Source organism: Sciurus vulgaris, assembly GCF_902686455.1.
Source record: "Sciurus vulgaris genome assembly, chromosome: 13".
Lineage (NCBI taxonomy): Eukaryota > Metazoa > Chordata > Mammalia > Rodentia > Sciuridae > Sciurus > Sciurus vulgaris.
This window is the reverse complement of record NC_136474.1, coordinates 58,103,102-58,129,293: the sequence shown is the minus strand read 5'-3', so window position 1 is coordinate 58,129,293 and position 26,192 is coordinate 58,103,102. Positions and strand designations below refer to the sequence as shown.

At 38.7% G+C, this 26,192-nt stretch overlaps 1 protein-coding gene across 1 annotated transcript in view; it reads right to left on the bottom strand.

Moving 5' to 3' along the window:
- Positions 1 to 11,617: 11,617 nt before the first annotated feature.
- The window catches only part of MEP1B (meprin A subunit beta), an 83,817-nt gene continuing 69,242 nt past the window's right edge, over positions 11,618 to 26,192 (bottom strand). The window contains exons 9-15 of the mRNA XM_079109332.1: positions 25,840 to 25,992; positions 21,705 to 21,920; positions 19,106 to 19,549; positions 17,436 to 17,615; positions 16,136 to 16,262; positions 15,110 to 15,314; positions 11,618 to 12,421 (exon numbers count right to left, since the gene is read on the bottom strand). Of these exons, the coding sequence (XP_078965458.1) occupies positions 12,404 to 12,421; positions 15,110 to 15,314; positions 16,136 to 16,262; positions 17,436 to 17,615; positions 19,106 to 19,549; positions 21,705 to 21,920; positions 25,840 to 25,992 (1,343 nt within the window). The 3' untranslated portion in view covers positions 11,618 to 12,403. The remainder of the gene's footprint in view (positions 12,422 to 15,109; positions 15,315 to 16,135; positions 16,263 to 17,435; positions 17,616 to 19,105; positions 19,550 to 21,704; positions 21,921 to 25,839; positions 25,993 to 26,192) is intronic.

Sequence of the window (26,192 nt, the reverse complement as noted above, 5' to 3'; positions counted from 1 at the left end):
ACTGCTTTCCCTTTACCCCAAATCTTCAAGAGTAATGGAGTCTAAGAGGGAGGTGGGCTCAGGACAAGTGGGGGGAGGTGGAGCATGCTGATGGTCAGCTCTGATTGTGTCAAACCGAAAAGCATATGGCAGAAGGTCACCCTCCCATTTCCCACCCCAGTGCCTTGAGTCTTTCAAATAGAAAGAAATCAATGAGTCTAGAGCCCCATGGTCAGCTGGTTAAGGGATGGGATCTGACTTGTAGCATACTGCTAGAAAAACCCCATCTTATCTTTTTAAATTGTCCTAAAAATTATTATTTTGCAAATCACTCCCTATGCCCCACCATCCCCCCAAATCATCCCAACATCCAGGATGATTTCCCAAGGGCCATGTTTCCATCTCCCTCCATGGCCACAGGGGTGCACACTTGAGCCAAATGGGCAATCATAACACCTCACCCCTGGCCACAAGAAACTGGCACATACTCAAGTCAGAACAAAGTCTTTCCCTACAATGCTTCAAAGTGGAGCTGTGCAGAAAGGACCATGTTCCACCACAGTCTGGCCCCAGCAGCAGCCACATCCCTGCCACAGGAAGGAACTGGTTTGATAGAACAGAGGTGGAATGGCCCAGCAGAGGACAAGGAAGAAGTCTTGGTGGTGTGCATGTTTCTGATTCCTGCCATTCCTGGGGCCAGTTTGAGCCCCAGCCTTTCCAAAGTTCAGATATGCAAGCCAATAAAGTCTCCATTTGCTTAAGCAAACTTGCAAATTCTTCACTTGTAATCCAGAGTCCTGAATTTCACAACCAAGCCTCAGGTTTTAACTCAACAATTTCCGTTTTCTTTGTCATTTGTCTGGATTCCATTGGGAAATCTGTGACTAATCAGCAGTGATTGCTCTGTCCTTAAAGTCAGCTACAATTTCTTTCTCATTTCTCTACCAGGTAGCAGTAGTTAAATGCATAGATTCTGGAAAAAGAAGGCCCCTGTCAAATCCCAGCTCAAACTTATTAGCTGGGAAAGAAAAGCCTAGCGGAATACCCAGAGAAAATATCCAGTTTAAATGGATAAAGATAAAAGGCTCCCTCTCTCTCTCTCTCTCTCTCTCTCTCTCTCTCTCTCTCTCTCTCTCTCTCTCTGAAATTGCTGTTTATTTTATTGTATTTATTTATTTGGCCTGTTTGATGTATATGTGAAACCATGTTGTCCAACAATAAACTGGAACTTTATTTTGCTGAGTTGTTCTAACAACAACGACGACGATGAAGTGGATCCTATAAAGCAGGGATTCCTTTTATTTTTGTGCACTGCTTGTACATTGGCATGTCACATACTTCATAACTATCACTAGTCAGGGGACTCCCACCGCATTATTTCAAGAAAACATTTCTATTCTGTCAGGGCCATCATTTTTTTTAGACTTTATTTTTATTTCTTTAATTTAATATGCCCCACACATATATATGTGTAATATTTTATAAAAATACACACATGTATTTTATAAAAATACATGTATGTAGTTATATTTTATATTTTCTTAATTTCATTTTTATATATTATATATAAAATTCTACATATATATCTATAGATAGAATTTTTTTTCTTCCTTTTTTTTCCTGTACTGGGAATTGAACCCAGGGGTGCTTTACCACTGAACTACATCCCCAGTCCTTTTTCTCTTTGCTTTGAGTTGGGTCTCACTAAATTGCTAAGGCTGGACTCAAACTTAGAATCCTCCTGCTTCAGCCTCCCTGGTAGCTAGAATTTATAGGTGTGCACCACCACACCTGAAAGAGGCATCATTCCTGAGCATTGCCGTCCCTCCCTGTTCCTTCTTAAATTGTCATTATAAAATGATCCATGAAGCTAAAACCCAAAGAAAGAATAACAGGTGGCATCAACCAAAAGAAGGCACAAATTGGAGGGTGTTTGAATATGGAATGCTCATTATTGAAGTCTTGGTCCCCAATGAAATGATGTTCAAAGGTGGGAATTTGGGGAAGTGATTGGATCATGAGGCTCTGATATCATCAATGGATTGATTAATTAATTAATAGGTTGATAATTGAATGAAGTATTCAATTACAGGAGTGGTAGAAACTGTGGGAGGTTGGGTCTAGATAGAGGCTCATTGGGGGTGTGCATTGGAAGGGTATATGTTGTCTCTGCCCCTCTTCCTTCTCTTTCTCTGCTTCCCAGCCACCATGAGATGAGCAACTTTGCTCCCCCAAGCCCTTCCACCATGATGTTCTGCCTCACCACGGGCCCAGAAACAATGGAGCTAGCAGACCATGAACTGAAACCTCTGAAACTGAGTGCTAAAACACATCTTTCCTTATTTAAACTCTTTTTCTCAGCTATTTTGTCACAGTGACCAAAAGCTGGCTAACACAGAGAGAGATTGAGAGTAGAAAATGAATGATGCCTTGGAAATAGAGCTTCCAAGGAGAGAAATGTATTCCATTCCCTTCTGATGTTAAGTACTTTTAAAGTATTTACCCTAACACTGGCCTAGGCGCTTCCGGAAGAGATGAGGATGATTAATTCAAGATATTCTGCCCAAACTGTGATAACCGAGAACTCCCCAGTGGGTCGGGTGCTGCCGGCTGAGTTTACCAGTGAGGCAGTGACATTGGTTGCCCACAGCACAGGGGCCTGCCTATCGGTGGAGGCGTCATCAGGACACGTGGTGAGGAACTATGTGATTATTTCAGGTGAGTTTTCCGGGACTCCATCTAAAAAATATGTTTTGCAACCCTAACTGCTCTAGGGCTTATCAAATCACTGTCATTAAGTTTTATGACAACTGAATCACTTCCAAGAAGGTGACACATGAGACCCAAGGAAAGGTCACTTTTGGAGGACATGGTCTGATTTTTATTTTCTTTGTTATAGAATCATCAGAAAATAGAAAAAGAAGAAACAACTTTTTATCATAACTTTTGAGTAGCACCCAAGAGTATTTTCAAATATGAAAAAGAAATTAAAAGAAAAAAACAGCTAACTAATTCAACGTATGATCTAATTTATACATCTTGGAAAGTATGTGAAAAATCTAGTCATTTAAAAATTAGCAGCTCAGTGGCAGAGTGCTTGCCTAGCATGTATGAGATCTGAGCTCCAACTCCAAGGAAAATATGTCCAAGGAAAATATCCACACATGCCTTTCCTCAGCTTCCTGGTGCTCCATGTGACTGATGTGTAGTTGGACAGGTCTCAGGAAGGCCTTCAGGATATCCTTTTGGAAACAGCAGTGACCATCAGCTCTGGGACAGGAGGCTTACTGAATTTTAGAACCTAGAAGCTGGCCTCAGTTCTTAGGGAGATCAAAGGCAATTAGAAGCAGAGGTGAGAAAAGATCTTAGATTGGAGGATTAGTAATGGGATTGGCTGGTCACACAAGTTCTTCCTCAAGGTCAGCTTGAGGAATTCCTTTGTAGGCTCCATCAAGCTGCCCCTCCTATGTTTACCTTGTTCCCATACTTGCAGTATAATTTCTTTTCCGTTGTTTTGGGGATACAGGTGTGATTTGGCTTGACTCTATTGGATAATTTACCACATTAAAGATCTCTATGGGGGACCCATGCAAGTTGTACTTAAAGGATAGACTAGCCGGGCACAGTGGCACACACCTGTAATCTCAGATCCTTGGGAGGTTGAGAAAGGAGGGTCTCAAGTCTGAGACCAGCCTCAGCAACTTAGTGCCCCTATCTCAAAATGAAAAGGGCTGGGGATGGAGCTTAGTGGGTTGAGCATTCCTGGGTTAAATCCCCAGCAAACATCACAAAAGAAAAAAAAAGGGGGGGGGGGCAAGAAGAAGATCAGTTGTGCCATTTCCTACCCCTGAGATTCACCCAAGGCATCACATGTACATTACATAGAACTGGACTAGAGTACAGCGCCCTCTTCCCTTGAAAAAGCCAGGTTCCCTTCTGCCCAGTGAACGATGTAAGAGCCCCAAATTTAACGCACTGTCTTGAGAGGTCTGTTTCCACCTCCCAGGCTAGTTTGAAATAAAATCTCCTGGGTGTTTAAATGACCAGTGATTAATTACATCTGTCCAAAACAGCTTTTGCCTGCCACCTGAGAACTCTGAAGAGAAAACTTCCTGTAATCAGTAACTCGAATGGCAGCAAGTTTCTCATTTCTCATGTATAATACAGCTCCACACCAGAGTTCATGTTATAGAGGCTGGTGGATTGGCACTCAGACTTCAGCAGCAATAAAATGTGGTTTTATATTAAAATTCTAGATGCCAAAGGATAACTATCCTTCCTAAGCTGTCATATTGTTATTTATTTTTGTTATTTAATTTTATTGGTTCTTTGTAGTTATACATGACATTAGAATCCATTGTGATATAATTATACAAACATGGAATATGGACCCCATTTGTGTGGATGCATACTGTTATTTAAATATGACTTGTAAGACTCAAGATAATCTGAATGCAGCCCTATTCTTTCCAGGGCCAAAGCAGTAGTATCAGTGGAAGAAATGCAGTTTTGAAGTCATTTTGAGTCTTAGGTTAAATTCAATTTGTCCCTCTCTACTTAAGAAAGCAGGGTAACTCAATTTCCACAGGTACCAATAGACTCAAGAAAGAATGGAAGAGTGTATTTGCTTCCAAGAGTATGTATAACTATTGGATGATTTTGCCTATGAAATGTGGTCTGGTTAAATCCTATGCAAAATGTGAAATTTTGTATTTAAAATAGCACACCATTAAATATATTGATAAAGTCTCTCTGTGTGGTATATTTTAAATCCTATGAAATACTTCACATTTAAAATTCTTTAAGAACCTCATCATTTTAAAGCTGGTGAATTCATATGCATTCAAAACTATGATTGTGCTATAAGTTCAAGGCACACCCACTGTAGCTAGTTTCTAGAAGTACGGTCAGTCAAAACACATAGAGACAAATGGCATCAAGACTTACAACCATAGGCCTCACAAGCGTGGTCCACAGACTGCTCTCATGGGGTGTGTGGAACCATAAGATGCTAGCCCGGAAACAGCCTTTTCACCAGGGTCAAAACGTTCCACTGAAGGGACCTCCTCTCGGCTTTGAAAGGATGCTGAAAACTTTAGAATTCTACCCACTAGGGAGGCAGTTGATTATTACCTAAGAACACACATCTCAAATAATCACAGAGACCACAGAGAAAGCAATCAAAGGAAAGTTTTCTGGTGCAGGTATCACAGCAGGTACTGGGATCATGGCTGGCTCAAATACTTCCATTTCCCCTGGCACTTTCAGGACAACTGGATGTGGGATGGACGTTCTTATACAATTAAAAAGGAGGAATAATTTGTTAATAATCACACAGTATCAAGCAAACTGTCGTATGCCTTTGTAAACAACAACAAAACAAAAACCCATGCATTATTAAAAGTTTAACGTATGAAACTAACAGGTATGGAACATGTGGACCCAAAGTAGCTACAGGATATTCATGAACATCATTTCACTAATGTGTATGTGTATATACTCATTCCTTTGTCCTTATGATATATTCCTGTTCTACAAGTTAGTAATATGATTATACTTATATATAAGGGCTTGGACTTTTTATCTGTTTGTCCTAGAAATCAAAAGAATAAAATTTTTTTAAAAACTTATCTCATTATGCAGCAGTAATAATCATTCCAAAACTTGGTAGTGTTGATCCTCCAAGAACTTCACTATGGGAGATCAGCAGGGCTTGTGGCATGTATGATCAGGAGTCTACATGGAAAACAATGATGAGATCAACCTTCCAAGGGCTGAATTCCCTTAGCCAGGATGTCTATTGTAAACCACCCAAACTGAATTAATAAGGAAAGGTACATATGCAATTGCTTTTGCTAATCAGATCCTATTTTAAAAACTACTTGTAACTAGTCTTCCCCAGCTCGCTGAGAATAATCTGATTTCACCTAAGCTTCCTCTCCTGTTTTCCTACCCTCCCTTTCTGTCATCCCTTTGTATTTTCTCTTCTATCAGCCGCAGTTCTTACACAGTGCTTGTGATAAACGTGCCAGGCACGGTTCTAAGCACTTTGCATTTATCATGTAATTTAATTCTGGCAACACTATTATGAGGTGAGTGTATTTACTACTCATTATAGAGATGAGGCGATTAAGGCAGAGAGAGATGAAGCAATGAGTCCAAACACACAGCTAGTGAGTGTGTGGCTGGCATTCGAACCCAGGCCCCAGAGCTCCAGAGTCTTTGATCTTAACTGCCAACATGTGGGCAACAATTTTTCTTCTGTTGCTAAAATGACTTACCACAGTTTCCTTTGATAAGTGTGACCACACTTGCAGGTTTGCCTGGGACAAACAACACCTGCTGTCCGTAGTCATTTTTGACAGCACTCTTCACCCTCATAATTGTCCCTGTTAGGTAAAATCATATCACATTTTGAAAGCTACCCTCCCTCTATAGCTACCATTTGTTGAGTGCTTACTATTTATCAAAAAATTATACTTATTATCTTATAGTACTTCAAAAGAATTCCATGATGTCATGATTATTGTCCCCAGTTTTATAGTGGAAGAAATGGAGACGTTAGGAAACTTGTACAAAATTGTATAACAGTAATTACTGAACACAGATTCAAGGCTAGGTCTATCTGAGGCAAAAGATCAAGGTCTCAGCCACTGCCCTGTGTTTGACCCTTATAAAAGAAAAGCAGTCGTAGAAAATCATCTGAACTGTCACTAAATGGTCAAGTGTACCATTACAGCCTGCACAGAGTTTAGCTATGGCAGCTCTTCTCAATGGGTGGTTGAGACCTGGCAACCTTTGAGATCCACTGACATGGTCATTAAGATTACAAATATTGGGCTGGGAGATAGCTCAGCTGGTAGAGTGCTTGCCTCGCAAGCACAAGGCCCCGAGTTCAATCCCCAGTACTGAAGAAAAAAAGAAAAATCTTTTCATATCTATACTAAGATGTTATTTGTCTCTTTCACTGTGTTGACATTTGACTTTATGGTGTAAAATTAATAGTTAGCCCAAGATGAGATACCACTTCACAACAACTGGAATGGTTATAATTTTTAAAAAATAGAAAATAATAAAAATTAGCAAAGATATGGAGAAATGAGAACCCTCATACATTGCTGGTCAGAGTGTAAAATGGTGTAAACTGCTGTGACACAGAAAAGCTAAACACAGAATTCTTATATGATCTAGAAGTTCTGTGCCTAGGTATATTATGAACAATAATATATACAAAATTTGACAACTTAGAGGGAATTTATCAATTTCTTATAAACACAAACTCTCAAAAAAACATGAAACCAATAATTTGACCAGCTCTATAACTATTAAGGAAATTGAATTCACAATTTTAAAACTCCCTAAAGAGAAATTCTAGGCCCAAATGGTTTTACTGTGTGTTCCACTAAACATTTAAAAAATTACACCAGTTTTTTGTAGTCTCTTCAAGAAATTACAAGAGAAGGGACATTTCCCAATTCATTTTATGAAAATAATAATGTCCAGATTCCAAAGCAAGATGTTAATGTTACCAAAACAAAAACAAACAAAAAAAACTATAGACCAATAACCCTGAGGAATATGTATGTATATAATATACACACATAAATAGAAATCAGCAACATAGAAAAAGAATCGTATACCATGTCCAGGTATGGTTTATTCCAGGGACAAAGGCTTCTTCAATATTCAGAATTGATCAACATAATCCACACTATTAACAGACTAAAGGAAAAAAATCACATGACCACATAGATCAATGCAGATGAAGCATTTGACAAAATTCTATACCCATTCATAAAAAATTCCAGTAAAATAAAAATACAGGGGTGCTTCTTCAATTTCTGGAAGAGAACATAGAAAAACCTGCAAAGAACATTGTATCTAATCATGAAAGACTGAATGCTTTCTTCCTAAAGTGGAACTACCAAAAATGTTCACTTTCATCACTCTGGCCAGTACAGTACAAAAAGTTCTAGTCAACACAATAAGGTGAGAAAAAAGAATAAAAGGCATGCAGATTAGAAAAGAGAAAAAAAGGAACTCTCTATTTTCAGATGGCAACACACAAGCTCATCACAAAAATCAGTGATTTCTATATACAAGTGATGAACACAGGGATACTAAAATTTAAAATACACCATTAACAATAGTTCCCCCCAAAATGAGATACATAGGTGTGAATCTAATAAAATATTTACAAATGTATGCTGGAATACACAATGCTGATGATAGATGGAAAAAAAAAAAAAAACAAGAACAGAGAGACATACTATGTTCATAGATCAGAAGATTCAACATAAAAATAATATTAATTCTCAAGTTGATGAACAGATTAGCTGATTTCTTGTGGAAATCCCAACAACAATTTTTTTGTAAATACAGATAAGATTATTTTAAAATGTATCTAGAAAGGTAAAAAAGAACTAATATAACTAAAACCAATCTGAAAAAGAAAGACAAACTGAGAGTAATCAGTTCACCAGATTTCAAAACTTACTATATAACTACAATATACAGAATCAGCACTATATGGTATTGACAGAGGAAGGCTGTATAGTAATCAAGACAATATAGTAATCAAGTCTACCTATATGGTATTGGCAGGGGAACAGACACCCAAAGCAATAAAAGAGGACATGGAACTCAGAAATAGGTCCAAGCAAATATGTTCAACAAAAGTACAAAAACAATGTCTAGGGAGGAAAGAGACTTTTCTGCAAATAGTGCTGGTGCGATTGGTCATCCAGGAACCAAAAACATGAACCCTCCACTTAAGCCCCACAAAAACAAACTCAAAATAGATCACTGATTTAAATGTAGAACTAAAAATTATAAATGGTTTTTAAAAATAAAAAATCCTCAGAATCTAGGATAGGAAAAGAATTCTTAAACTTGCCAACAGAAACATAATCCATTACTAGGAAAATTGATAAATTGGACTTTACTTAAACTTTTGCTCTGCAAAACCTGTTAATGAAATGAAAAGACAAGCTATAGAATAGAAAAATATATTTCTAAACCACATGTGTGACTAAAGGATAATATCTAGAATATATAAAGGACTTTCAAAGCATGACAGTCTAAGTACAAAACATCTAATTGAAGCATGGGCAAAGACATGAAGAGATATTTCACTTCAGAGGACATACAGATGGCAAAAAAACACATGAACAATGTTAGATAGCTGGTTAGAGCTGTGCCTTAGTGGGAGAGGCTTGGCCAGCACACACATGTTCCTGAGACCGGGCCCCAGTACCATACACATGGATAGTAGACCTCATTAACCATTAGGACTGCAAATTGAAGTCATAATGAGAATGACTACACACAAGAAGGACTTAAAAAACAATAGTGACAGTAAGTCAAAAAAGACATTCTGAAAAGTCTACATATCCTATGATTCCATCAATATGACATTCTTGAAAAGGCAAAATTACAAAGAAACTAAAATATAAAATCAGTGGTTGCCAGGGATTGGTGGGGTGGAAATGATGAACAGGCAGAATACACTGTAAGAGTGGATACAAGTCATTGTACATTTCTCAAAACCCATAGAATGTACAACACCAAGAGAGAACCTAATGTAAATGGTGGACTTTAGTTGCTATTGATGTGTCAATGAAGGTTTGATTGTAACACATGTACTACTTGATGTAGGGTCTTGATAAGTAGGGAGGCTGTGTGTATGTAGGACAAGGGTATGTGAGAAATTTGCACATTCTGCTCAATTTTTTTGTGAACCTAAAACTTCTAAACAAAATTAAGTCTTTTTTTTTTTTTTTATTAAGTCTAAATTTTTTCCACACCAAAAGTTGGCCAGGATGCAGAGAAACTCAGACATTGCTGGTGGGAATATGATGTAACCACTTTGCAAATCATTTGTCAATTTCTTTAAAAATGAAAGGTGCAACTACCCTATGACCCAGCCATTGTTTTCCTGGCACATATTCCAGAGAAGTGAAGACATTTTCACACACAAAAAAACTGTATAGAACATTTACAGAAGCTTTATTTGGAATTACCAAAAATTGGAAACAACCCAAATGTCTTTCAACAAATGAACAATTAAGCAAACTTTGGCCTCCGTGGGTATGGGTGGTGTATGTTCATACCATGGATGACCGCTCTCCAGTACAAAGGAACAAACCTCCAACACACAATATCCGAGATGATTACCAAGAATTATGCTGAGGGCGAGTTAGAGCCATTTCCCAAAGTTTCCTTACTACGTGGCTCTAGGAATAGAACATTTGTTACATGACAAAATTATAGAAATAGAGACATATTAGTGGTTTTGCCAGAGGATAAACAGGAGGCGAAAACAAAAAGGAAATAAATGTGGTTACATAAAGACAACTTCATACAGGGATGGAAACTTTATACAGGATAGAAGTGTTCTGTACCTTGACTGAATCAATATCAACATCCTGATTGTGTTACTGGACTTACTATACACACTAGTTGTTGCAGGAGGAGGAGGCTGAGTGAAGGGTACATAGGATCTCTCCGTATTGTAACTGCATGTGAATCTACAATTATCTCAAAATAAAATTTGAATTAAAAAAAAAAAACTAAATGAAGTGAGCCTGTTAGTACAAGGAAGATAGCATTTGCTGCCAACAATAAAATTTAAGATTTCAAGCAAAAATTGGAATTTTGGAAACTTTGTTTTTGCCTCCATGAGCGTAACAACTTTCCAAGACTTAATGAAAGTTTTAAATGAGATCACTAGTGCCATTAACGAATTTCTTTTTGTTTGTTTTTTGTGGTACTGAGGTTTGAGCCCAGGAGTGCTCTACTATTGATTTGCATCCCTAGCCTTTTTAATTCTGAACAAGGTCTCACCAAGTTGCAGCAGATGGCCTTGAACTTCCTATCCTCCTACCTCAGCCCCCAGTAGCTGGGATTACAGGTGTGCTAATTTTTGTTTGTTTGGTTGGTTTTGTGTTTTTCCAGCACTGGGAATTTTACCCAGATGTGCTTTACCGCTGAATTACATCCCCAGCACTTTTTATTCTTTGCTTTGAGACAGTGTCTCACCAGTTGCTCAGGGCTGGCTAAATTGTTGAGACTGACCTCAAATTTGTGATCTTCCTGCCTCAGCATCCCAAGTCGCTGGTTTTACAGGCATGCACCACCATGCCAGGCTGTGCTAATATTTTGATACTGTAATATGAAGTATGTCAGAAGTTATAAGAGTTGCTTACTTGGTGAATCAATATTTTCAAATTGATCAATCTAGATTATTTTAAAATCATGCAAAATTGAAAACCTATTGAAAAATGCAAGATAAGTCAGTGGATTTTACTGGATGGAATACAAAATTTATCCATATGACCAGATTCCAATTGCAATTTTTAAGTTGTAACAATTAAGAAACGAAGTTTTAACTTTAAAGAAATAACTATTGTCAACTACTAACAAAGTATTAAAAATAAATATCTGCCTTTACCTGAAATACTATTCAGATACACTTTCTTTTTTCAACTACATATTTTTGCAAAGTTAAATTTCTTCCTATCCTTCAACCGAAATAATGTATCACAACACACTAGGTACAGAAGCATATGTAAGAAATCAGTTAAACTAGACATTAGATATTTGCAAATAAAAAATGTAAACCAACACCCATATTTTTGCTAAACTTTCTTTTATTTTGGCAAATAGAGTTATTTTTTCTGTAAAAAATTATGTTAACATGTAATGGGCTTATTCTTTTTAATGACTAATAAATACATAGTTTTAGATTTTCCCACTTTGAATTTCTAAGAAGGCAAATACTGGTCAATGGAAAGCTTATAAGCAAAAGCTCTTTGGGATCCTCAGTAATTTTTAGATGTATAAATGCTCCTGACTCCCAAAACTCTGAGAACTGCTGCCTGAAGAATTGAGTTTCTTGTGGACTGTACTGGTCTGTTCCAACAGGTGCTAAGTCAAGTGCAAGTACCCAAAGAATTATGCAAGAAAACAAGAAAGTAGCCAGTTTTGGAGAGACAGCATTGAAACTGTTGAGATTCCACATGGAGGATCATTCCCATGGAAATTCCTGTGGGTTTCTGGAGAATCGTTTGTGAGACCAATGTACATGACCCCCAGATAGAAGGATCGGGAACTTTAAAGCTGTCTCTAATCATTGCTTTCCCTTTTATTGATAATATGATACTTTCAGAGGAGCCAGAATGGCTTCCTGGAGAGAGAGAGAGAGAGAGAGAGAGAGAGAGAGAGAGAGAGAGAGAGAGAGAGAGAGAGACTGACTTTGCCAATTTGACTTTTACCTAAATAATAATGATTTGGAGTACATTCAGCTATTTGTAGAGAAGAACCATTTTTAGAAGGAAGAAACAGTTGTAATGTCTCTCAGGTGAAATTCATGATGAAGAATCCTTTTTAATTTCATCTGCTGGCCATATTGTTAAGTTGATCTTCAAAAAGCATGTTGTTGCTAAAAGGGGGAAAAAGAATTGATGACTTAATTTCTAAATTTAAAACCTGTCATTTAAATGAATCACAATGAAACGGTTTGATTTTTAAATGAAGTCTCCATCCGCAGTCTCCTGGCATCCCTCCCAGCTAAGCACGCAGCTCCCAGTTGAGTGTCCAGGAAGATGCCTCTCTGGCTCTCATTATTCAGATGCTAAGACGCTAGGGTGGCCTCAGAAGCGTCATTCTGATGTAACCTAGTTAAATAGTTTAGAGTTCTGGAGGATCTGTCATCAGTGAATTAACTTTAGAAATGCTGAGACTAAGGGAAATGTTACTTGATTCCTTGTGTTTGGGAAGGTGTTTAAAGGACCCAGAGACAAAACAGTTCTGCTGTGATGTTATGGTGGTTGGATGTGCGTTTCCACTTCCTATACCTATAATGTTCTGGAGGCCCTGATAATTTCCCTACTCTCACTGACTTAGCCTTCTTCTTTCTTTTTTTTTTTTTTTTTTTTTTTTTTTTTTTTTTTTTTTTTCTTTAATTCCTTCCAATTTTTACTAGCTAAGTCAGAGCTCTTATAACTCTACATTTGCCACTTTCTAGGGGAATACTTCGGCAGTCTTATCCATCTATCCAATAGGTCCTCCTGCCTAGCCCCTCTCCTACCTCCCCTACACCACCTGACTCACCCCCACTGGCTTTAGGGGACCAGCCTGTGGGACACAGCTTCAGTCTGGCCTACCCATCTTGCTTGGCTGACCTGTCCCTTTCATTTCAGGTCATAAAAAAAAAAATCTGGAAATAACTTTTTGAAAGCGAAATAACCTGAAGACATTTTAAGTACTTTTTAAATAAGTTTATGAAGTAACTGATCTATTGCTTTATGTGTAGCTTTAAACATCTTCCTGACATTGAAGACACAGGACAATAGTAAATGAGAATAAAATTATTTGCTTTCTGTTCGATATAATCATTCACCTTTGGACTGACTTTGCAGAAAAACTTAGCATCTTGACACCAGGTTGTCACTTTAAAAAGAAAATTCCTAAACTTAAAATATAGTATGTCTTGAATAATAACTTTTTTTTTCTTTCTTCATTTTTGGTACTGGAGATTGAACCCAGTGGCACTTAACCATGGAGCCTCATCCCCAGCCCTTTTGTTTTTTATATATTTGATTTAGAGACAGGGTCTTGCTGAGTTGCTTGGGGCCTCACTAAGTTGCTGGAGCTGGCTTTGAACTTGCGATCCTGCTGTCTCAGCCTCCTGAGCTGCTGGGATCATAAGCATGCACCACCATACCTAGCTGAATAATAACTTTTCTTAAGAAAACATACTCTTTGCTAATTACAGTATTTTTACTTTCAGAGAGATTCTAATAGGACATGTTTTCTTTTTTCATTTGTTTCACTACAATTTTCAGAGACTCTAATTTGAATGAAATAGGACTGAAAGAATTTTAAAACTTCCCTTTTAAGTAAGGTTCAGATTTGAGGCTGTTTTCTTCTAGCTCTTTTGTACGAATATGCAAGTGTCTTTGGCCATCAGTCGCTCTACTGCAGGGGTGCCTGGTGGGTGCTAGGGCACATGGCTCTGTCCTGCCCTTCCAAATGAAAGTTCTCCTGCCATGACCACCCTCCCTCCGGGGCTGCTGTTTGCTCAATTTCATGCCCCACCCTGTGCCCACCTTGAGGGCAGCCCCAGTGCTATGGCTACTGCGACAAAGTACAAGGTCCTGGCCTCGTCCCACAAGTCAGGGCCAGGCTAAGGAGCCCTCCCAGCTCCAGAGCGCCCTGGAGGCTGGGTCAAAGCCCAGCCATGCCAAGCCAGTTCCCAGGCATGCTCCCAATAAACCCTCTGCCCCCAAACGTCCATCTCAGATTCTGCTGCTCAAGAGATGCTCCTGAGACAGTAGTTTTGAGAGCCTGCTGCCATTTTAGAGATTTCCTGGGGAAACACTACGAACTATCTACTTGAGATCTTGTCTTAGTGATTTCTTAGGAAATCAGAATTAGCTAGAAGCATCTTACTGGAAAATCTTCCCCAAACACACCTGTACCCCTTCCTTCAGGCCTCAATTGAGCCACCACTACAAGACCTTCAGAATCAAAACACTTATAAGCCATGTTTCTCCTTTTCCAGAAAGGTGGAAGTGTGCAGGCAAAATCAATGTCTTTCAGAGGGTCACAGACCACCCACATCCTGGGAAAAAAATGCACAACCATACACAATTTTGAGCATAATGAATTCCCCCAAGAAGCCTAAAGGCCCTAATATCAATACTGTTGATTTATATTGAAGGCAATAAGAATTTATAGTCTCAAATCCCTTGTTCTCAATATAGGAAACAAAGAGAAGATTTGAAAAAGTACACTAAAATGTCCTAATTCTCCCTATGATTTCATCAATAGATTTTTTTATTATTTTTTTATTTATCTTTTAATTTTTTACAGACTGCATTTTGATTCATTGTACACAAATGGGGTACATCATTTCATTTCTGTTGTACATGATGTAGATTCATACCATTTGTGTAATCATAAACGTACATAGGGTAATGATGTCTGTCTCATTCCACCATTTTTCATACCCCCTCCCTCTCATTTCCTTCTACATAATCTAAAGTTCCCCCCTTCTTCTCTCACTCCCAGCTCCCCCACCCCTCATCAATAGATTTTGAATAACCCAATAGCAGACTCAACTTACATTTTCCAGAGTGATAGTTGCAATATTTGAACTTGTCCTTTGACGATATCTCTTCCGGGTACAGTAGACGCTGATGAAGGTGACCAGCAGCATCAGGACAAACACAGCAGAGGTGGAAGAAACAGCAATGACAATGGTGTCACGGGTTGAACCTCTCTTCTCACATCTTTCTCCTCTGTACCACCAGTCTTGCCCAGAGGGACACCTATATATGGTAAAGTGACTTGGAGTTAGGCATTGATATTTAACTCTGAAAATCTTCCCCATCAAATGTGTTGATGGACTTTAGACTATTGGATCACCAATAAGTCATTGACATAAGAACAGCTTCACCCATTTTGGACTGAAAGGAGATGTTAGACAGGCCCCAGGAGGCCAGGCAGGAGCAATGGAAAGGAAAAATGGAATCATTCCTAATCTGATACCAACTGAGAGGTAGCAAAGGGAGGTAGCACAGGCAATAAAGTTTCTCCACCTTCTAGCTTTACACCATGGTCAGGGTCTTCTCAGAACTTCAGTAACTTCATCTAGAAAATGGGGATGGACATACTTAAAAAGGACCAGACTATCATGAAGAGTTGACAAGTGAGGAGTTAACAAGTAACTTATGAAGAAATTTTTTTTAGGCAAGTTGAATGTAAATTGCCTTTTTTTTTTAAATTTTGCAGGAGGCTGGAAATTGAACCCAGAGCTCTGAGCATGTTAAGCATGCATTCTTGCATTCTTTAAAAAAAAAAATTTATTGGTTCTTTTTAGTTATACATAACATACATAACAATAGGATTCACTTTGACATAATTATAAAAGCATGGAATACAATTTGTTGCTTTTTTTCATAAAGTTTTATTGTCCTTATAGCTATCCAAAGTCTCAAATAGAGTGCCAAATAGACTAAATAGTCTATGAGTAGCTTTGAGAGGAGAATTGGCAAATTTCACTCGTATGAACTATCAGCATTTAATCCTATGTTCTAACAAGAAGGGGTCTCTCAAAAAAAGAGGATCTTTCTTCCCAGGGCTCCCTTACCTGCACTCAGCTTTGCCATCTTGGATGGTGCAGATGCCACCATTCTCACATGTGACTACTGAGCAAAGGTCTTTGACGACAGAGGTCGGGACTGGCTGATTCTGCGTAGAATCGAGGTAAGATAGGTCTAAGAGGGGCAACAGGAGAGCGAAAGGGTGATCAGCATGCGTCTGAATAATGGTTAGGCCCTGAAGTCTCAAAATAGATGTTCAGGCTTCAGCCTTGAGAGGCATTTAGAGAATTTGATGAGTAGAATAAGGGAAAGCAGGCAAGCCGTTGGGACTACCATGTAACCACATGCTGCCTGGGCTGTCAGAGCTCTGAGTGGCTGGAGCCCTTGTCGCCAACCCTCTGAAGACAGGTGAGAAAACCAAAGCTTAGAAATGTAAAGCGGTTAAAGACCTCACCCAGTCATGGGACTCCTGCTCGGAAGAGTAAGAGGCAAAGGCTTCAAGCAAGACACGGTGCCATGATCTGTGCACTGCTTTTTGTTACCTCTGACTCAAATAGCATCAGATGAAGTTAACATGTGACTTCTTTTTCTCTGTACATAAAATGTTTTCTCTTTATCATTGTTTTTTCTGAATAACTTTTCCTAAGAAATATCATCTAGATTTATTCCATTGAATGCTGCAGTTTAGATTTCGTGGGTTCAAATTATACCACCTCTCATCATGATGCAGTCTGACTTACTGAGACACAAGTGAGTCTTTGATAGTAGATGAGTTAAAATCCTACACATCAAACACGGAAACCACCAGCATTGCTGGAAAATGTCATTATTGACTGCCATGAATAAAAAACGTAAAGACAATAGACTAATATGATTATTGCCAGGATACATGTGTGTACATGTGTTCTCATGTGTGCATGTGCATATGTGTATCAGATAATAAGATGGTTCATTTACAGATTAATTTCATGTGCTTGTCTATTTTTAGTTTATAAATTATAAGGAATATCATATTAGTTTATGTATTATAGGGAATATTATCTGTATCCTAACTTATTTCCAAAGAAGTCATTCAATCTAAAGCTTTCCACTTTTGGAATCATCCAGTCTAAGCATCTCCACCATGTGATAGTAATTGAATTCTTTATCATAGAACTTTTGTTGTTTCAAATTCAATAATTTTCATGTTGATATGATTCATACCCAAAAAGAAACCTCACTTGTGTCCATTTCCTCCAATATCCTATAATACGCCTAAAAATGAAACCTAGAAGAGCACCATAAATAGCCAATGGCCACAATACACACAAAAAATTAACTTGAATAAAAGAACTTTTATTGATATACCTTCTATTGTCAGTAGGATATAAATATCATCTCCTTTTATAAAATCTCTGCTGTTCAACCTCTGCTGGGTTATGAAGCCTTTGCTCCCGAAGCCTCTGCTTCTGAAATAGGGAGTTCCATTAGGGTAAAGAGCCAATGTTCCCACTCTAGAAGGCCTGTCCCAAAGATAGCTTCCATCATCTGAAAAAGCAATTTATATTAATGGATTGTGTTTAGCATCAGCATGGCTTTTGGTGGTAGGAAAGAACAGGCAATGTGAAACACAATTAGGATAGGGCCCAAATAATTAAATGATGCTATTGACCTGTGATGTATTCCCTGGCAAGCCCCTGGAGCTTATTCATTTATTTTGTCTCAAAGGAAATGAGATTGCCGAGCAGGAAGGGCCCTGCTCTAGACTGTGAGTGGAGAGAGACCAAAAGTCCCCCAGCGGGGGATTGCACACCTATGCTTACTGGCTGGTACAGAAACCCTTCCGTCCCTTAGAACCATTTCTCAGTGGCCTTCTGAGTTACAGATCATCCTTTTTAACTGAGTTAAAGTAATAGGTTGCTGAGAGAGTTTTCAGTATTAGCATAGAATAAATTATCTCATTTACCAAATTATTCACCTAACAGAGCAAAGTCCTTCTGAAACAAGAAGCACAGATCCCAAGAAAAGGTGAGGATCCAGCAAAACTGAGTCATTTTCAATGTCATTTGGGGAGAAAAATTTAAGGAAAGAATGAAAAAATTCTAAACGTCAAGGTCCTAGAATGCCCTTCATGAGCATTACTCTCCTATCAGAGTAAGTTGCTTATTCTTTCCTGTCATTCGATCCATCCTTTTGGTTTATAAAATTGAAAATTTGGCAACAATATTTAGCTTGCCATAATTCTATTTTTTTCCTTTATCATGTTTCCAGAGACAAAGGAGTATTACAATTAGAAGAGTGATCATGGCTTTCTGGGCACTGTTTCTTTTTGAGACTAGAAAGATGCGGAATCATGTCACTACTAGCAAATCCTCCAGAACTCTGCAATAAGAATTACAATCATTTCCACACCCTTCCCACCAACACTGCAGTACACCCACCCAAGATCTTCTTCCCGATCAAAATCACCCGCATTCCAAGAGCTGAATTGTTCTTGACAACCCCAGCGGCATGACCAAGGCATTATGGGCTAGGGGAACTCAACATCTGAAAGATGCTGCATACCAAGATCTTCCAATAGCCTTCCATACTTGATCTGTACTTATACTCATAACAAACTTATTGGAGAATTACTGCCCTGCTTTCTCAGCTGAGGACATTGGGAATCCAAAACATTATTTGCTCAAGGTCACATAGCTAATGAAAAGCAAACCTTGGATTTGCACCCAGGCACATCATACTAAAAACAACACTCCTTGAACAACATGGAATTCAAGGATGCTCATCAATTCTCAGGTATACAGTTAATATCTTCACTGTTTGTCAGTGTCCTTGCTGATATTCTTAGTAGTCTCCTGCTTTGGAGACTCTGTCCTCAACTGATAAAAAAAAAATATTGCCTGTAAATATCTCCTGTTCTTAAGATTTGGGGCTCAAAATTCCCAAGGTAACCAATTGTGCAATCTCTTATTCCCAAATCATCTGTCCCTCCTAGAGTAATAATTGTGTATTAGCAATAAAGAAAATGAGCCACGAACCAATGGTCAGAAAAGGGTCTGTAGTTATACTCAGCTGGTTGGACATACGCTGTCGAATGTCAGGATTTTGATCCAAGAGTGTCACTGTGACTTGTTGCCAAGGACATGGCCACTGTAATTTATTGTCATTGTCTCCAGAGATCAAGTGGAAAAATACCCCTGTATCGGCCTGTGGTTTTAGAGTCAACTGAATCTGAAAAGCATAACCTTTAGGAGAATAAAATGGAGGGCTAAGTAGACGTGAAGTTCTGTTGGCAATGGCCTGTTTGAAATTCCGGACGTGCCAGATATGATGAGGGCAGTGTGTTTCTGAAAGATTGATGTCATCAATAGACAGACCACCTGAGGATGCACCAGAGCCTCTGAAACCTTCAAACACCAGTTTAAATTTGTTTCTCATTCTCAGTGTTACATAGTAAAGTTGCCAGTTCCCAGTGGGTATTTCTGAAAAAAAAAAAAGGTCATTATTTCCAAGACAAAGGACTATGCATCACATGCAAATGAACATTAGAGTTCTAACCTTCATAGACAAATGATCATCCAAGAGGTATTGCTTCCTACAGATCAGAGGTATGATCTCACTTTTCCAGCCCAGGATTTTGAGATACTTCTGTGGAGGTCACACTGTTCTCTGGAACATCTGAATGCATATATAGTTGTTTCTCAGAGGGGTCACTCTTTGCCAGAGATTGGCAAGCAAGCAATAGTGTGTGACTCATGAGTTCTCCATGCCCAACTTATGAGTTACCTGCCACCCTTTGGTAGCTAACAGTCAAGCGAGCCTGATATTCAACACCTGTACCCATGACTCTGTGATACTCAGCCAAAGCCTTCTTTAACATTTTTATAGTTTGATTGGTATACCTCTTTTACATGCACAATTTGCAATCAACTTTTCAGCAGTATTAAATAGAGATATACCAAACCCTAGAAGATTCATTCTATTAAGTACTCCTCAGACCACTTACTAGTGACTCAATTTTGAAGGTATTTATCTGATATTTGGTATATCACTTCTTGTCTCCCAACCTGCAATTCCTTCTCAACCCTCATCTTGTACCCCTCGCTAATTTCTTAAGAGACCTTTGTGCTGTTTATCAATGATCCACTCACAGATTGCTAAGGGGAAGGAGTTCCCTTCAACCTGGAGAGTGATATCTACATATATTAATATTTATATTTTTATTTGTATACATATTAATATATAACATATTTGTATTGGCATATATGAGACTTCCATACATGATTTTCATATCATATATATTGTATATAATTTCATATATGATGTGTATGCATACTGTGTACATATTCTTACTGAGATTAAGAACCTCACTGTTCATAGGTGTTCACAAAGAAAAACAGCATCTGTATTTCAGATTGTTTCTCATTGTTAAACAGAGGGGGGAAATGACATAATATAAGCATAATGTAGATCCATTTCATAGTAAGTTTTACTCAGTTCATCAAACTGAGAGGTCAACCTAGAGAGCACACAGTAATCTGTTTGCCAGTCCACGTTCTTCCCTTCCCGTGCCTTCCCCAGGGAACCATCCTGGCCATCTGCTTTAACAGGTGGTCAAATCAAGGCATCTCTCTGGCACATGGCTGGGTCGAAGGATGAGCACCCACTCTCCACTCAGGAATTGCTCCAGCGGTTGCATTTAGTTCAAGTGATAACACTCAGAGTCTGTGGTTGGCATTTATTTTTTAAACTGGAAATTAGAGGAGTCCCTTTTCCAGTCAAGTGGCACATGTGGTATGAGGTAATCTGGGAAGCTAAACAGCCTAAGTCTCAGTGTATGAACAAGGCCATTCGTCCCCAGCAATGTTCAGGAACAGGTCCAGGGGTCCCTGCTGCCAGTTCCTCCCTCATCTATTCCATAGGTCAGTTACAGTGAACTAGCAACCCTCCCCATTGCGTACACTAGTTCTCATTGTACTGTTATTACTTGCCAAGACTGAACTGCACAGTTCCAGAGACTGAGCTATGTTTCTTGAGTGTCACATCATACAGCAGAGGACCCAGGCACAGAGGCACACACCTGTAATCCCAGCAACTCAGGAGGCTGAGGTAGGAGGATTACAGGTTCAAGGTCAGCCTCAGCAACTTAGCAAGGCCCTAAGCAGCTTAGTGAGACCCTGTCTCAAAATAAAACATAAAAAGGGCTGGGGATGTGGCTCAGTGCTTATGCACCCCTCTGTTCAATCTCCAGTACCCATTTTTTTTTTAAAATTAAAATATAGCAAAGAAATCTCCCTTTGGCTTCCTTATGAAACAAGAATCAAGTTCTAGTCAAAACCTAGTAGCTGCGGTTGTGGCTTAGTGGTAAAGCACTTGCTTAGAACACATGAGGCGCTGGATTTGATCCTCAGCACCACATAAATAAAATAAAGGTATTGTGTCCACCTACAACTAAAAATTCACATAAAAAAAAAAAAAAGTGCTGAGTCAGAGTGGTTAAGTGCCCCGGGTTCAATCCCCGGTACCAAAAAAAAGTAGTGAATCAGTAGCCTCTGCCCTATTAAGTTGCTGCATTAAATTAAAAAAGAGAGAGACTGCCTCACGCTGAACCCCCAAAATAAGAATATTAGTATTTACCTTTTATTTGTTTCACAAGGTTCAAATGGCCATTCACACCGTTTGCAGAATAATTTCTGATGTAGATGTTCAGGAGGTTACCTTCACTTCCACTGTTATGCAAATAAAATTCCAGGCACTGAAATCCTCTTTTAGGGTACAGTGTTCTAGATTCCAGCACTGCTGTGCCCCCCACATTTACAGAGCTACTGTCAAAATGCATGAAGAAACCAGAACCTGGTATGAGGACAAAAGAATTGAGAGAAAACAGATGCTGGGGAGAGGAATGCAGGTTTGTTAATAGTGATGTTAGTTAGGTTAGGCCCAACTAGTATCAGTAGGTAAATCCCAAGGGAGAAACTTCAGGAGCCTAAGCTATTTCTCTAGCACTTGGAACACTAACTGATTGACATAACAGAACACAAGCCAAATCTAATTATTTACAAAATATTTACCATAGTAGCAGTTTGCTTGTGGGCACTGATCTTTACTTACCTTTGTTTGCTATGAGCTGTAACAATAAAGCAAGCTAACACTAATTAAAAACAAAATCCAACATAAGTCTTCAGGTCATGCCTAAGAAGCAGGATCAAAAGACAGATGTTCTGCAAGGAGCATCCTTCAAGCATTCCCCGGCCAGCTGTAAGTGGGAGCAGTTACCAACAGTAAGACAGCTCAGAGAGTTACCCCTCCTCTTGGAATGTGAAAAAGGGGAATGGAAATTAAGTTCAAAGTAGGACTTGATTCCTCAGAAAACTTGGAATGGAGCTACCAATTGACCCAGTTATTTCACTCCTCAGCATATACCCAAAAGATTTAAAATCAGCATACTACGGTGACGTGGCCACATCAATGTTTAGAGCAGCTTAGTTCACATCGCTAAGCTATGGAACCAACCTAGGTACCCTTCAACAGATGAATGGATAAAGAAAATGTGGTATGTATACACCATGGAATATTACTCAACCTTGAAGAAGAATGAGATTGTGGCGTTTGTCAGAAAATGAATGGAACTGGAGACTATCATGCTAAGTGAAATAAGCCAATCTCCAAAAATCAAAAGCCCACTGTTCTCTCTGATATGTGGATGCTGTCACAATAGGTGGGAGTAGGGAAAGCGTGGAGGTTCACTCTCTTGGAGGCGGGCAGTGATGGGTGATGGCAACAGGAAAGACAGTAGAATAAATGTGACATAACCTATGTTCATATATGAACACATAACCAGTGTAACTCCACATCATGACAACCACAAGAATGGGAAGTTATATACTCCATGTATGTATGATATGTCAAAATACATTCTACTGTCATGTACAATTAAAAAGAACAAATACATTTTTTTTAAAAAAGCAGGACTTGACAATCAACAAACATATAAAAAAATGTTCACCATCTTTAGTAATAAGAGAAATGCAAATCAAAACTACACTAAGATTCCATCTCACCCCAATTAGAATGGCAATTATCAAGAATACAAGCAACAATAGGTGTTGGAGAGGATGTGGGGAAAAAGGTACACTCATACATTGCTGGTGGGGCTGCAAATTAGTGCAGCCACTCTGAAAAGCAGTGTGGAGATTCCTTAGAAAACTTGGAATGGAACCACCATTTGACCCAGCTATCCCACTCCTCGGCCTATACCCAAAGGACTTAAAATCAGCATACTACAGAGATACAGCCACATCAATGTTCATAGCTACTCAATTCATAATAGCCAGAGTGTGGAATCAACCTAGATGTCCTTCAATTGATGAATGGATAAAGAAACTGTGGCATATATATACAATGGAATATTACTCCGCCATAAAGAATAATAAAATTATGGCATTTGCAGGCAAATGGATGAAATTGGAGAATATCATGCTAAGTGAGATAAGCCAATCTCAAAAAACCAAAGAACGAATGATCTCGCTGATAAGCGGATGATGACACATAATGGGGGGTGGGAAGGGGGCAAGAATGGAGGAAGGAGGGACTGTATAGAGGGAAAAGAGAGGTGGGAGGGATGGGGGGAAGGAAAAAAGTAACAGAATGAATCAAACATCATTACCCTATGTAAATGTATGATTACGCAAATGGTATGCTGTTACTCCATGTACAAACAGAAACAACATGTATCCCATTTATTTACAATAAAAATAAATTAAAAAAATAAAAAAATTTAAAAAAATAAAAAAAAAAAGCAGGGCTTGAAATCCAGGTAGGTAGAGAGCCATAGTACCTGTGCGTCCTCAGGCTAATTCAAGGTACAGCTGCAAGTGCTTCTGGAGAAGCGAGGCCACTGTGTGTGCAAGAGAGAGAGAGAGAGAGAGAGAGAGAGAGAGAGAGATGGCCCAGATGGACCAGAAACCAGGGCTTTGCTGACTTGCCCTTAAAAAAAAAAAAAAAAAAAAAGCCAAGTTCTGACAAAGAAAGAAAAGGAAGGAGCAAGGGAGGGAAAAGGAAAAGAAAGGAAGAATTCAATTTTCAGAAGATATTAGGAGTCTGGCAACCATCAGGTGAGAGCCACATTTTAATTTTCTTTTTTTTTAGTTTTCTTTTTAGTTGTCAATGGACCTTTATTTTATTTATTTATATGTGGTGCTGAGGATCGAACCCAGTGCCTCACACATGCTAGGCAAGCACTCTACCACGGAGCCACAACCCCAGCCCACATATTAATGTTTAAAATGTGATCTTCACAATGAAAAGGTTGCAAATCATAAATAGACTCAGAATTTCAAAGACCCCTCTCAGCTCTTTGCTTCCAGGATGTGTAATACTCAACTTCTTAAATCATCTCTAATGGAAAACAGAGCTAATAATTCTGGTCTGGATATATATCCATTTTCTTAATCTCATTTCAAGTACTCGTTCCCACTATATGTAAGTGCTGTATTCTGAATATGTTCTAGAGTTCATGTGTTGGAAATAATTTTCAAATACATATGTTGATGGCATTTGGAGGTGGGGCTTTTGGGAGGTAATTATGATTATAAGAAGTCATGAGGGTGGGCCTCCATCATGGCATTAGTGGTTTTATGAGAGGAAAACAACCTGAGCTGGCACACTTGCTCTGTCTCACCATGTGTTGCCTTCTGCCATGTTGTGATGCAGTAAGAAGGCCCTCACCAGATGCTGAGCAGATGCTACACCCTGCTCTTGGACTTTCCAGACTCCAGAACTGGAAGACACTAATTTCTTTAATTAATAATTTACCCAGTTCCAGGTACTCAGTTATAGCAACAGAAAACAAACTAAAAAAAGCACAGTGTTGGAATTTAAATACAGTTCTAGAAGCAGTTCATGGAAGAGACAACATTAGGCATCCTTTCTCTTACTACAGATATTAGTTCACAAAACCAGGAAGAAAATACAGTGACCCAGGTTGGAGTGATTACTCTCTGTTCCCTGGTATGGTTTCTTCTTCCCCTTTTACTTCCTTCCTCCCAGTCTAATTCCCTCTGGTCTATTTAATATTATTACCCACTATCCATATGGGTTAAAAAGAAAAATAAAAGGAAAAACACTTTTATTTCATGATTAAAGACCTTAACCCCCATGTAGATCATCTGAGCTACCAAGCAATGGCTCTAAGGTCTAAAGTCCATGTTCACATATTTGCTGCCAGAAATGAGCAAATTAATTAAAATTTGGTACTTGCAGCCAAATGACTATTTAACTTGAAAAAAATTAAAATGGAAATGGATACTCACCTGAATGAAATTAAATAAATTTTGCTTTCTATCCTCATTTTATTTATTTTTATAATAGAAACATGTAATCTTACCTAGCTACTATTCTGAAATTGAGTGATTTAGCCCAGTGTTGTCCATTAGAAAGAACCTCTTATATTCTGCAAGCTGCTAGAAAACACCACCACTACTCTGGAGATAAAACTCCTGGGAGGCATAGTCCCCTCCTGCTCTGGACACACATGGGTAGAGTCCTTACAGAGCCCAGCTCTGATTCATAGAAAGAAAAAAGTCCTCAGAGAATAAAAGCAAAGATAATACCCATGTCCTTATAATGTACAAGGCCTATTCCTTTGTAGCAACCAAATGAATTATCATTAATAATTCTGACAGAAATGAAAGATAAAAGCCCAGTGTTTCATAGAAAAAGAAAAGGTGGGAGCCACTGAGTATAAAATCCAGAAGTCCCTCAGTCCTGTTACCTTTACACTTTCCCATGTCAGAATGATCATACTGTGGACCCCCAGGAATCTGTGAAACCCGCTGCCAGTCAGTATTATCTCTTGTACTTTGTATCATTCCACATACGTTTTCCAGTTCAAAACTGCATGAGTCCATAAAACTCAAGGAAGAGGCTACAAAAAAAATTATTAACACAACATCATAATCCAAGTAATAAAAAACTGAGTTTATCATAGAAGTATGAGGAAGGTCGAGAAGGTTGTCAGTAAGGGGAACATCTAGCTGATCTGGGCTGGAGACCCCTCATTTGTGGATCTGCATACACAGGCCGCACTGTCTTTTTTTCTTCTTCTTCTAATTATCTATTTGTAGA